The sequence below is a fragment of the Natrix helvetica genome (assembly GCF_964273705.1).
Source record: "Natrix helvetica genome assembly, chromosome: 4".
Taxonomy (NCBI): Eukaryota; Metazoa; Chordata; class Lepidosauria; order Squamata; family Natricidae; genus Natrix; species Natrix helvetica.
The window spans coordinates 82750559-82764858 of record NC_138550.1 but is presented as its reverse complement, the minus strand read 5'-3'; the positions used below and the strand labels follow the sequence as shown (position 1 = coordinate 82764858).

General features: G+C 37.9%; 1 protein-coding gene across 1 annotated transcript in view; it reads right to left on the bottom strand.

Moving 5' to 3' along the window:
• FBXL7 (F-box and leucine rich repeat protein 7) overlaps positions 1-14300 on the bottom strand; it is a 157973-nt gene that overhangs the window by 106852 nt on the left and 36821 nt on the right. Inside the window, exon 2 of the mRNA XM_081950108.1 lies at positions 1166-1255. Within this exon, the coding sequence (XP_081806234.1) occupies positions 1166-1255 (90 nt within the window). The remainder of the gene's footprint in view (positions 1-1165; positions 1256-14300) is intronic.

The following is a 14300-nucleotide window of genomic DNA, read 5'->3' as shown; positions in this document are numbered from 1 at the left end:
AATATATTATTCTCATTTAACAACCAGAGTATGTACTTTAGTTGTACTGTTAAGTATACTCAACTGTGATCAATATGTGTAGATTAATAATAATGCTATGAGGTGTTTGTACAACTTTAGTATAAGTTCTTGATATTAACCTATCTGGATATATTACGCCTGAATAACTTACACAATTATAAGACACAGTGTGTTTGCATCTTTTCTTAAAGTGACTTCTTCCCACCATCTCATAACCCACTCTCCACTCCTCCACTTAAGCTTAGTGCTTTCCAAATTTCCTCCCAACTCTAAAACACTTCATCCATGTGTTTTCCAACAACCCATTATTCTAGTTTTATGTACATTAATTCACTTGGCATACACTTCTAAGAAGCAAGAAAACGTTATCTATAGATCAACTTCCAGAATAACGCCATTTCTATCCTAAGAAATATAGCTAGCTAGGTGCCACTGAGTCTGGGTGAATCCTCACTATTTTGTCTTTTTTCTAGCCATAAATGGTAGCTCTTCCAAGGGCAATCCTGAAAGAATCTTTTATTGTTTAAACATAAGATGTAGCAAGATAACTATACCACATTAATACAGAATTAAAGGGAATCCTTGGCCTTCAACCACTTGGCCAGCAACCAGTCTAATTTACTGCATTTCTAAATGAGGGGTACTTATGGCTGATCCTCAAAGTTCCAGGTATAACACCATTCCTGTGGTCACCTGATGACCGTTTCCAACATTTCCTACTGACTTCCCAAAAATAAAGTCATTGGAGAAGCCAGCAAGAAGCCAGAGTCCCACGAGGGTCTTGCTTAGTGAACTGAACAGTCCTAGCTTAACAACAGCAACTGGGACCACCATTACTAAGTAATGCAACCACATAACATTGCACTTTACATCACTTAGTGACAGCAATTCTGGTTCCATTTGCTGTTGCAACCTGAGGACTACATATATTTGGGGAGTATTTCTTCAATGGCCCTATTGGAGGAGTATAACATATTAAAATATAACATATGGTGAACTAAACTTGGGAGAAGGTATGATGTTGTCTTTTGGCTCTTGTCTGATTTTGCCAGAGACAGGGATTTCTAAGTATCAATAGAAAAAGACATTAATGGTTCTAAAAATCTCCTAGGACCAAACAGAAAAAGGACATTCATTTGTGCACCTTCACTGGTGGCGGCATTCTTTTGAGTCTTGGTTGGCGTGTGATCTGTACTTGAACTCACGTCGGATGAGATGCTTGAGCTGCCTTTACCTGCAAAGAAAATATTGGAACATTTTAAAAAGAACACCTTTATGATACTCTAGGTAACAAGACTTTAATTATCACCTAATATCTGCTTTCCAAAATTAGACCATAAGGCCCATTCTGGAAAACTAAAACAGAGAAGGAACAGGCTCTTAAGAGCCATAGCACAAAACGGTAAATGTTTTTATAAAACTTTATTAAAATTCCATGCATAAAATAAAGATTAAGAAATACAACAGACAAAACATATGTAAAAATATAAATCCGCAAATACAAAAATAAAATAAATATCATCATGCACTTCATCTTCCTCATAGATCCATTAACCATTTCTTATTCTTCTAGATCAGAGGTCTCCAATCTTGGCAACTTTAAGCCTGGAGGACTTCAACTCCCAGAATTCCCCAGCCAGCTTTTGAATTCTGGGAATTGAAGTCCTCTAGGCTTAAAGTTGCCAAGGTTGGAGACCCCTGCTCTAGATTGTTGTAATCACTATATTTTCCACAATCTCAACCACCTGTGCGACAAACTGATTTGCTCCGGAATTCCAAACCCAGTTTGTGGTACAATACAACATTTGAGCATATGAAATTCAAGATTTTAAAAGAGTGAGATCACAAGAATTCAAATGGAAAGAGCTCATTCATTAGCTCTAGAATATTATAGTGAGTTAAAGTTTTCATTGCCTTTTCTTATCTGAAGGCAGATAAACCTGATGGGAAAGGGAGTTCACAGAATGGGTCTTATAATAAAATCCTCTGTTTTCAAAAAGCAGAACATCAAAATGTTTGCCAAGAAATAGAGTTTTCCTCCCTCTCCAAAAATGAGTTGCCATCCTAACAGCACTGTGCAATATGGACAAGAAGGGTACGGAAAAAATTAAGAACTATGTTTCTTTTTTATGAATCTCACTTCAAATTTGAAAAACATTTCAGTTTTATGTAGGATATGTGCTTTAAGACAATACATTTCAGTAACATCTGATACAGCTTCCAGAAGAAGAGATTGCAAGTCTTTTATCTAGGTTTTATATACAACATTTGTCTTTTAAAAAAAATCTGCATTTTTCTATGATAATACATTGAGTGGTTTTTGCAAACCACAAAAAAATCATACAGAGAGAATAGATCACTTGCAGCAGCAGGATGTCAGAACAAATCACTGAAAGACCAATTCTTCAGGGAAGCTGGAGATGTAAGGACCATCTCACAGCTGTTTCATGAGGTTCAACTCCTCCCTTCAGCCAACTACGTAATCAATGGGGCTGCATGAAGATCCCAACAATGACTTCATAGTGAAGTTTATCATTTATGAATTTGATTTATTTCAAACATTTCTATACCACCCAATCCCATGAGCCTGGGTGGGGTACAACAATAGAAACAATAGAAAATGGCATCAAAAGTGAACTGTGTCAATTACCATCTGAAAGACGTAGCCATACAATATACAGCAACGCAATATGCAACACTCTCTTTAATATAACCTAGGCACTAAAAACCTTCTAAAAAGAAAAAAACAACAACCACATCTTTTTAAATACTAGAAGAGAGGAGGACAGGACACCTCTGGAGATAATGTATTTCTGAGTTCACAGATTACTTTAGAAACAGGAAAAGTATTTTCATTATCTAAGTCAGAAGGCTGTATTTGGGGGAAGAGGGGGAAGAGAGAGAGATTGTTCCCTATTGGTAGGCCTGATAGCTCAACCCCATTTTTCATTTGCCTTGCATTTATTGAAGCAATTTACATAGCCATTCATCTCACCAATAACAGAGCTGGAAGGGATCTTGGACCTTGACCCCCTGCTCACGCAGGAAATTCTATAATATTTTATCCAATCTGTTCTTGAACATCTCCAGTGTAGGAGCACCTACAACCTCTGGATTCTGGGCAGAGTACAAATATTGAAAGAAAGAAAGACAATGGCACAGTTCACAAAAATATTTTTTTAAAACCCATATTATAATAACATGCCTGGAGTTCCACTTCAAATTATGGAGACTGTAACCAGGCAACGGGGCTTGCTTAACCTCCTGGCCCCATGCCTGTGGGAACATCCAAGTCTTGATTGCCTTACAAAAGGCCAACAAGGTCAAGGCCATTTAGATCTTAGCAGATGGGGGGGGGAGAGATAATTTTCCACAGGACAGGACAGTGACTCTGCATTGATAAGTGTAAGAAATTCTGTTGGCCAATACATTTTGTAAGAAATTCAGAAAGCAGATTAATGATATTCAACAATGTCTGTTACAAGCCTTGGTGATATGTTTGCAATGTTGTCATTGCACAAATGATATCTATATGTAATGATACGATGTCAGATGCAAACACACAAATCATATCATTTGCATGATGGTGCCATTACACATCATAATTTGCTTCCCTTGAAGTTGCCTTTGACACCAGCTACTGTATATTCCAGATCCCTTGGGAAATCGTTATTCTATTTCCTCTTGTTCCTAATCCAAATCAAAGTGACATAAGTAACATGAAACTAAGGTGCAAGGTAATATAATAGGATCAAACTTCACGTCAGATCTAGTTATAAATCTTGACTATCCAGGCACTTAACCCCTCATTCAGTGAAACTATTTATTTAGCAGAAATTTCTCATTTGTTTTTTTATCATAGACAAGAATTAAGCAGACTTCAGTGTACAGAAAAGCCCCCCCCCCCCGCCTCAGACTACTATATCTTTCAGGTTTTGAATTTCATTTTTTCTTCCTGCTTTCTGAGCAGCAGGATGATACTTAGCCCTTCTCTTCATGCAAAGGTGATGAAGGCATCTGCTCTGTATCGATATAATTTTGCTTTTTGTTTTTTGAGACTGATGGTTCCTGCCCTGCCAGCTTCATTCCTTATGTTTAGTATCCAGTTTTAGACATCATCATTACCTGCAGAAGTACCACTATGCACAAGGGAAAATGTACATAACCTTTACTGTATAACTATAATGCTAAGATACCATTTTACTGTATATGCTACCCAGCATATGTTTCTCATGAAACCCTCTGCTGAAAAAATATTGTAAACTATACTAAGTAAAAACATCCCATCCTTACTCTATGAGAACACCTGAAAAACAGATGGAAGCATTTTCTGAAGTCAAGACAAGGAAGAACTGTCCGGTGCCAGTCTCAGATAGATCCCTGCTGCCTAATTTACACCTACTTAAAGAAGAAACAAAAAAGAGAGAGAAAGGAAGGTGATTTTCCTTCTGCACTGCAGACCAAGATTTATTCTGCACAAGACTTAGAATTATATGGTCTGAAGGGTTCTCTGCAATGGAAATTACAGTGTTTTGGCAGATGTATAGGTGTCTTTACAATGACATTTTTTATGTTGGAAGCTCACATCCTATATGTTAAGTGCCATCACTAAACACAATCACAGTAGTGGAGCTTGTAAGCCTGCTGGAATAGTTAAGCAATTTTAGATTTTGGCTTTATTGGTTAAAAAATGAAGACTCTCTTAATTAGTGTGCAGAACTAAATCTCAAATATTTTTAAAACAGGAAGAATGTTTGCTTTTTAATTACTTAACTGTAGATGCAACAATTACTTCTCTGCTTGCCCTAAGCTCTTCTGCTGAGCTGGATAAAGGTAGGAATAAACAGAAGTTGACTTATGAATGAAGGAATGAATTCAGTCTAGGTCTTGTCTAGTTCTCAGGATGAACTGATCTTGTTTTTTCTTGTTTATTCTATTTCAGTGTTTAATTCAATGTAATTCAGTTGCTTGCACCAAGCTTAAACTAATAGATCTTGGGCTTAACAAGATCTTGGGCTTGTTAGTAAAAAAAACAACAACAACCATGGACCACACAAATCTCATCTCAACTTACAGTAGATGAACTATGACCTGGGATACATTTCTGCTTTAGATGATAGCATATACTATTTCAACTACTTTAAGCAGTGGCAAACCAAGCTTGCTTCGATGTCCTGATAAAAGCAATGAGATGAATAGAAAAAAATATTTTGCAGACTGACACAGAAACCAAAGCAGCAAACATTTTTAAAGAGTAATTAGAATGTAACATCAAGCCAGGCAAACCAGGAGATTAGGGTAAGACATCAATAATTAACACTTGGAGCTGAGCAGCTAGCAGGTCCATATATTTCATGAACACCTTTGGGAATGTAGATCAACTAAAAGGCAATTTGTGAAACTGAAAAAGATAACACTACATATATACAACAGAGGATGGATATGTAAATTTATATATCATTCAAAGCACTGCTTTGGATTAAAGATAAGATTCTTCCTAGATCTATCAGATACAAATATGTGATATGGATCTAAGCATTTCAGTCCTAAAATACTAAAACAAACCTTCATATTCTTTGAAATTGAACCATCAGCTGGCATATCTAAAAAGAAGGGCTTTCTTTAAAGTAGGACACTGGACTTCTTTTCTAATGTAAGGGTCTTAATAACTGTTATACACCTGTTTCCCAAAAAGGGGTCATATCTAGATATGGGCTTAAATATGATGTATGGTATTATTCCCAATTTTGTGTGATACAGAATATTCTATTACAGAAACATCATTTAAGTTGAATAGGGATTGATGCAACAGTACTTGTAAACTGTTATATATGCTATAAATGGGAAACTACTGTAGATCAGGTATCCCACATTTTGTAAAATGAGGTTGATTCATGTGAGAAACCCCAAACATAGTAAGACTTCTAGATTCTTCCACTGTCACATTTTCCTGTCTAAATGTATTATTTCTAATTTATGTTTCTTGTACAGAGTATGTTTATGCAGCAATCAGGCAGTTTCCAACTTGATTCCTATTTCAAGTAGCATCACATTTATTGGCCCTTAGGTTTGTAAATAGCCATTTTCTAGAGTCATTTAAATCATGAAGATTCATTATGGCCTATTACGTTTCATTATCTTGTATCATAAATATTTATTCTTTTCTATTGCAAATCATGAAATTAATTAATTCCAGATGATTATATATGGAAGCTCCTGTAAACTGGAAGAAAACTAATTACTTCTTTATTTCCAAACCATCAGTGCATCTTATCTAATTAATATACTTTGAGGTACAGTATATGTTGGTACAGCATACAGGTAAATATTCTGTGGGTCAGGCGTCTGAGGAAGCATATTTGCAAATTATTAAAAATCAGCATAAATTAAAAGAAATATCTCCACCCCTTGCCCCAGAAAATTGATTCATAATTTTAGTTATTAAAAGAAAGTATTGATTGAAAGAAGTCCTGGGATTTATTTTATTCCTTCTTGTTACATAATTCATGCAAGCAACTGAGGATAATAAGTGAAATCCATGAAATCAACTTCTCAGGCACAAATATTTAAGTATTTTATCCATGCATGTGCATATATGTTCAGTTTTTTGTTTACACAAAGAGCTGTAGAGATAGATACAGACTTATATTTATGGCTGGAGGGCAGGGAGAGACCACACAGGAAGTTATTTTCTCCACTGTAAAAACAATGCAAGACTATGATAGCTTAAATCCTTGTGCATCATGAATTTTCAAAATTCAATGTCAAATTGCATGAGTACCACTTCAATATTGCAGCTTCTTTCTGTACTATTCAGTTCCTTATCAGAAATCTTGTATCAAAATAAGAATCTCAAACTAGGTTCCAACTCTGCAAATACTTTCTAAATTTCTGAGATAGATAATGCTAGCATAGAAAAAGCTCACAATATATGTTGTGGTCTAGAAGATTTTGTTCTTAGTTCCACGTGTAAGAAGGAGTCATGTTGAACTGCCAGTTTCTAGATAATGCAATATATTAAAGATCCATAATGGTCAAATTATGATCAAATAGTCAAAACCTGAAAATCAGCTTAGAACCAAATCTGGAACTGAAATAATACTATTAATATAAAAATGGTAATAAAAAGAAGGAAGGAACCCAGACTTGAACAAGAAAGAACACAACAATAGAGCGCTTCTGATGCCTTACAATAAAGTCATGCAATGATTCCAGAGCCAAAAGAGAAAGTTTGAACCTCATTTATTTATTCCCCAATTATGGTTGGGCTGAGAAAACCATGCCTCTATAGCCCTCAAAATTGAGTTCTGGGCAGACTGGAATATATTGTGTGAATTCTTTTTTATCTGGAACTTTTTCTATGGGTATTTCCTTCCATACTGCACTGCATTCCAAATGTGAAGCATTGCACAACTTTTTATTCCTGGCCAAAAGGAAGGGGAAAACAGTGGGCTCATTTTGCTAAGCATTCCCCTTAAAGCAGGGGTGTCAAACTGGCAGCCCGTGGAACAGATGCATCACCCGCTGGCCATGCCCACGCCCGGCTTAGCGAAGGGGGTAAAAGTCACAACATATCACGTGTGTGTGCAGTGACGACACGAGTTTGTCACCCCTGCCTTAAAGGATCTGCGAGGATGGGTAAAATCAGGAGCCAGGAGGAGGGATGAGAAAGGATGTTTCTACAGCAGGAAAATTGGTAAATTCTGCAGCTTCACCAGAAGAAAAAGAAAGATTTTTATTGTCATTTGAGCTGTAAAGCAGCTGAATAAATCTACTTAGCTGTGAAAGAATGGCACTCCTAATTTTGAACTGGTCTAGTTTTTTTTTGTATGAAAATGCTTTAGGTTAAAAAAGATGGCTTGTTTCTCCTTTCCTACTTCCTATTATTAAACTTCCAACACCAACTAACTATTTGGGAAAGAAAGATAGTGAGATGCACGGAGCTGGATCACCCAGACAAACCTTCTTCCAAAACTCTCCTTCCTGCTCTGTGTAGACAGTATTGTTGATCGTGCAGTAGAATTTTATCCCAAAGCTATATACAGGTAGTCCTCGAGTTACAACCCCAATTGAGCCCAAAATTTATGAAACATCTGTTAAGTGAGTTTACCCCATTTTACAAATTTTCTTACCACAGTTGTTAAGTGAATCATTGTAGTTGTTAAGTTAGTAACATAGTTGTTACGTGAATCTGGCTTCCCTGCTGACTTCGCTTATCAGAAGTTTGCAAAAGCTGATCACATGACCCCAGGATATTGCAACCATCACAAATATGAACCAGTTGCCAAGCATTTGAATTTTGATCATGCGACCATAGAGATGCAAAGGTCACAAGGGTGAAAAACATTCATAAGTCACTTTTTTCAGTGCCATTTTAACTTTGAACAGTCACTAAATTAACTGTTATAAGTCAAGGACTACCTGTATATAAAAAGCTACTGACAGGCATATTTTCAACTCTGTGAAAACCTAAAAGAAAACCAACCAAATGAGTCTGTCTTCGAATCAACTGTAATCTCTGCAATGATGGGTCATCATATGTCTACCAACTGGAAACCGGAATGAACTCCTAAAAGAGGTTGGCTAATAGGAGATTGCCAACCCGAGGTCATAAGGGATTGGATAAACTCCTTTTGGAAATCTGATCCAATAAGAAACAGAAAGAAATGGCTAGTTGTCCCTCTTGTCTTGGACTTACACTTCTAAAAACATTTATCTGGTTCTGATGTGTGGGACTCTTATTACCTGAGTGTGAGTAATCACAAACTGAATTCAAACCACGTTGTATCTGGCAACTTCTCAACAACCACAAAACCCAAAATTAGGATAATCTCCATTTTTGTATGAAATATCATGCTCTTGCAATTATAAGCTTGCAAACAAAAAGATTTTGATAAGTTCTCCATAGCCAAAATGGGATTCAATTGATGTTTCCAATAATCAGCATTTACAGGTTCACTTTCTTCATAATTCTACATAACTACCCCCCCAAAAAAAACCTTCCAACAAAGTTATGTCACAGCTTCTTATATGCATGCAAAGTAAAAATCTGCACTTTATTCCTCTTAACAATCACTATCAATTTCGACAACAAAGAGGTGCATTGTTTTATAAAGTCCTTTTTAAAAAATACACAATTTATTGATATTAAAACGTTATTCAGTCCATTGAAAGTGGATTCTGTAAATACCTGTTGTTTCCAGGTAGACAAATTAAAATGTAACAGCAGCCAAAGTCTTCCCTGATACACTTGTCGACATTTAATAGATATCCTTAGAAGACCCATTCTAAAAGAGCTACATGTTGTGTATTGCAAGTGCAATGGCATCATGCATATGGATGGGCCAGTCATACGTTCTTGTTTGGTAAACCTAATCTACTGTGTAAAGTTAATATTTTTTCACCTTGATCAGTGGGCACTTAATGATCTATCAACATCACAACAGCTCCTTAGAAATATACCAGAGAACTAGGAGGAGTTCAGAGATGCAATGGTGATCACTCAATAAGCATATAATGTGAAGACTTGTACAATTCACTACTGTGTTTTCCCAAAAACAAGTCCTTGTCTTATTTTCTTTTGGGTTTCAAAGTAAGCACTAGAGTTTATTTTTGGGGATGTCTTATTTTTTCCCCATATACTTTAAGAGTTCATGGGAGGCCCACTTCTTCTGCTTCCTCATGTGGCCACAATGGAGGAGGCCGAGCAATGTGCTGGTGCCGCGGGTGCAAGGGGAGGCAGAGGGATGGACTGCCCCATGTGCCCTCACTGGCTTATTTCAAGGCTTCCCGCAGCCAGGCCATCCATTCCCCGGCACCTGCCTTACCTCGTGGCACCAGCACATTATTCGGCCTCCTGCTCTGTTGTGGCCATGCGAGCAAGCAGAAGAAGGGGGCCAGCGACCATGAGAGATAGGACGGGGCTGCTGGAGTTGCCACCGCAAAGTAAGGAAGGTGTTGGGGCATGGATGGCCTGGCTGTGGAGGTCCTGAGGTAAATCGGTGTAGGGCGCGTGGGGCAGCTCCATCACTCCCCCCCCCCGCCGCGCAGCCGTGGCACCACAAGCAACCAGACAGAATGGGCAGGCAGCAGGCTGTGCAGGTACTTAAGTAGGGCTTATTTGGGGAGTAGGGCTTACATTGGGTGCACATGCAAAAACATGGTAGGGCTTATTTTTGGGATAGGTCTTGTTTTCAGGGAAACACAGTACTACACGACAAATTCTGTTAGCAAAGATTTTATGAAATGTACTATCATGCCAGTCCTTGGAACAGAAAGTAAACATAGCCACTGATCTTCCTAGACACTTCCATTGCTGCAGTTTGTAAATGGCATTTGGAGAAGCAGAGGGCCTAGTGGAGATCGCATCTCTGGTTATAGTGTAAAGGATTGATACCATATAGAAGATACCATACTTTCTTCCCAATGCACATGTGGTAGAAAAGAACCACATACTTGGCAGCTTGTGATGTCCCACTGGCAGATTACAAATGGCTCTGTAAGAGCAGCTTTGGAGCACTTTGGATGCAAGTCTTTTGATACATTTAGTTGACCATTTAATACCTTACAAATAGTGGTAGGCAACTTGATTAAAACTGTAGTCAAAAAGTTCCTGAGGCTCTCTCCATCATGCTAGAGCAGGGGTGTCCAAACTTGGGAACTTTAAGACTTGTGGACTTCAACTCCCAGAATTCCCCAGCCAGCATGGCTGGCTGGGGAATTCTGGGAGTTGAAGTCCACAAGTCTTAAAGTTCCCAAGTTTGGACACCCCTGTGCTAGAGTAATATCTATCTGCAAAAATACTTCCTGGTTTTTGTGGAAGCCATCAGTGGTCATTCTTTCCAATACCACAACTCCTAGCAAACAACCCCATGTGAAGCTTGGAGAGTCTATCTTTTCATTAGTTTTGAACCTGGAGCAGCTAAAATATTCCTTTAAGTGGTAGAAAGCTGGTTTAAATAAGTGAACAAGGAAGGAGCAGATGTAAGAGAGATGGCAAAAACCCTAAAGGGTTTGGACTGAGTTTAGCCAGGAGATGTGGAGCCTTTGAGTCAGTCTTGGCTCCTGGTGATTGCCTTGACTAGTCCCTGCAGTTTTCTTGACAACATTTTCAGAAGTGGTTGAAGTGGTTTGCCCTTGCTTCCTTCCTAGGGCTGAGAGAAAGCAACTGGCTCAAAGTCACCCAGCTGGCTTTCATGCAGGACTAGAACTCACAGTTTCCTGATTTCTAGCCCAATGCCTCTAACCACAACCCTAACTGTCTCTGTTAGCCAGGATATTAACACCCATTACAATCAGTGAGAATAATTCAATTTATTTAGTCTGGATCTAATTTGACAGTTTTATATGCTCAGCTGCAAATCTATGACTTATTCATTTTATACTATGTACTTATTTATGTTTTCTAAAATAAGCATAGGAAATTTTTGATTGCTCAAAATTCTGTGGTGGCTGCAATATAAGCCTACTGTTACAATTTTTTTTAGTTCCTGGTGGAACAGAATTGAACAGTCTTTCATCTTCATTTTGTGGTTTCTCAAGTGCTTGTTCATAGAAAACATTAAACCATGGTTATCTGCCTGCCTGCCTGGCCTGCCTGGCCTGCCTGGCCTGCCTGGCCTGCCTGGTCTGCCTGGCCTGCCTGCCTATCTAACTAACTATCTAACTATCTAACTATCTAACTATCTAACTATCTAACTATCTAACTATCTAACTATCTAACTATCTAACTATCTAACTATCTAACTATCTAACTATCTGTTCGATTTGTTTGGCTGCCCATCTCAACACGCAATACTGGGCAGCAAACAATCTTAAAATAAATGAAAAACAATCCCACCACAAATATAAACATTAAAATGCGTAACAGCTGAGGAAAAAGTCATATTGGATGGTTGTCAGCACAACCAGGACATGGGTCCCTTCAAACATTTGAGGGTCCAGTATAGAACTAGCAGGGCCTGCTGGTCCAATAATAGGAACAACTACCACGCAGCCCAAAGGTGTACAAAAGCTCTCTAGATCACAACTGCCACCTGCTCTTCCAGCAGGAAAATTTGCACTATGTAGACAATGCCATCCTATCTAGGACCAAAAATGGAAGTTCTCCAGCAATGGAAGGTCCAAACACCCAACGTCACTCAGCCTTGCTTTGGTTGAGCTGATGCCTGTGGTGCCCCATTCATGCCCCACAACCTCCAACAATTGGGATTAAAATGCAAGACTTGTCTGCAGGGCTTGAAGAAATAAAACATTAATTACATGTTACAGATACCATTTTCATTGTTATACACAAATGTGTATTAAAATAAATTTAGGTCAATTTATAAACAAATCAGCTTTAAATTATGAGAATATTTTGTGATTTCTTTAGCAAAATGGAGTTTCTTTTACACCAAACTCGACTCACATGTAACAATAACATGCTAGATTGTTGTAGAAGTGAAATGGAATCTAATTGCTTCATGATGAAGTAGGGGGAAGGAGAAAATGCTCAGATTCATAGCTTCATTTGGACACTTTCTGACTCATGTGTGCAATGCTAAATTATGATTGAGAGGTACAAATGAATTGGCCCACAAAGTGATGAGATCAGATTTTATTTTTAAAAACATATATGCATGCATGAGTCAGTCAAAATACACAAAGGGCAGCATGTTATTTGATCAAAGGAAAAAAATAAAACCGTTAGACAATGGGATGAGTATAAATAGAGAAACCAGTATGAACTATAGGATGTTAAATGCAAAAAGTAAGTAAATGGATATATGTGAACACAGAGAGTTCTCCTTTTTTAGGAGAAAAGGGCAAGTAGTTAATCATGTGTTTATGATTAGACTAAAATCCTAACAGCAATTGAAAACTGCACTATTGAAAAGCACAGGCTGCTTGACAGCAGAGGCTCAATAGGTAACCCCCAATCTGCCTAAATAAGCTTGCCAACTGACATATAGCAGAATCAGCGCAAAGGAATGTAAGGTCATTAAGGCAGTAAATCATTTCTTAAAACCAAGATTGTGTGGCGATTAAACATGAGCAAGATACAGAGTATCAGGCCAGATGGGTCATCCTAAAGCCTAGACACACAGCATGGTGAACTAAGATAAAATGACAAATGGGAAGATGATTAGAATTCTGGAATGAAATGTATCCTAAGAGAACTTAAGGGGAACCTTTCCTCAGTTTCAGACTAATAACTTTTTTTCTACCTCACCATGTTTCACCAAAAATAAGACCTCTAAGCCCTCCCCAAAAATATTGCAACACAGCAGCAGCCATGAGGTGACCACGCTTGCCACCTCCTGCACCTCAAAAATAATAAGACCTCCCTCAAAATAAGGTCAAGTGCTTGTTTTGGTAGTCAAAAGAAAATAAGACTCTGTCTTATTTTTGGGGAAACAAGGTCAAAATAAATTTCACTTTCTAAATCCCTTGAATGGTCCATGCTCCTTCTTCTCAATATTTTCCTCCCGCTCCTTCTTCAGAAAATCCTAGTAGTTGAAATCTGCAAAAGATTGGTACCATCTGTAAAATGTTGGCTTTCGTCTTACCATATTGAAAAAGGCATGGAGATGATCAGAGTGTAAGCATGGGTTGGTCAGCGGGAATGAATTCCATTTGAATCCTATTATTTGGCAAAGAGCAACCTGGAAAAATTAGCCATCATCCAAAAGTACACAGCTGCTGGTGGTTAGGCGAGTGTAACAGTATAAATCCCAACAGGGTTGGCTTGCCAGTTAACTTTGCTTCCATCTGCACGTTAAGATTTATTAATAAAAAAAATCTGAAGCAACACATGAGAACACACAAAATCAACATTAATGAGAAATGACAAGTTGGTTAAATTGGTTAGATAATGCATTTATTAGTTTAGAAGATTAAGTATATCAAGACCTAACAGTGTTAACTAAAATTAGGAGAAAACATTATAAAGTCCAGAATAAAGGAGGATCACTTTTGCATGGGACCCGAGTCTCTTCCATGTAATGGGCTCTCCGCTGAACAGTTCTGACTAATAATCTGGCTGTTCTTGCTAGCTACATTATTATTAGTGCCCTGACGGAAGTAGGACACAGCTGCTTTTGAAGTCACAAGGTTCTGTCAATAAAGTTTCTAAATACCGAGACTTGCTGGGGCATATAACTGCCACTCAAATAAAATATACTTTTACATCTGAACCTCCACATATACACTTTCTCTCATAGTATAGCATGAACTGGAATTGCCTGCATTTTACTTTGCAGCTCGGCAAAGTATCGTGTTCTGGCAAGAGTTGTTGT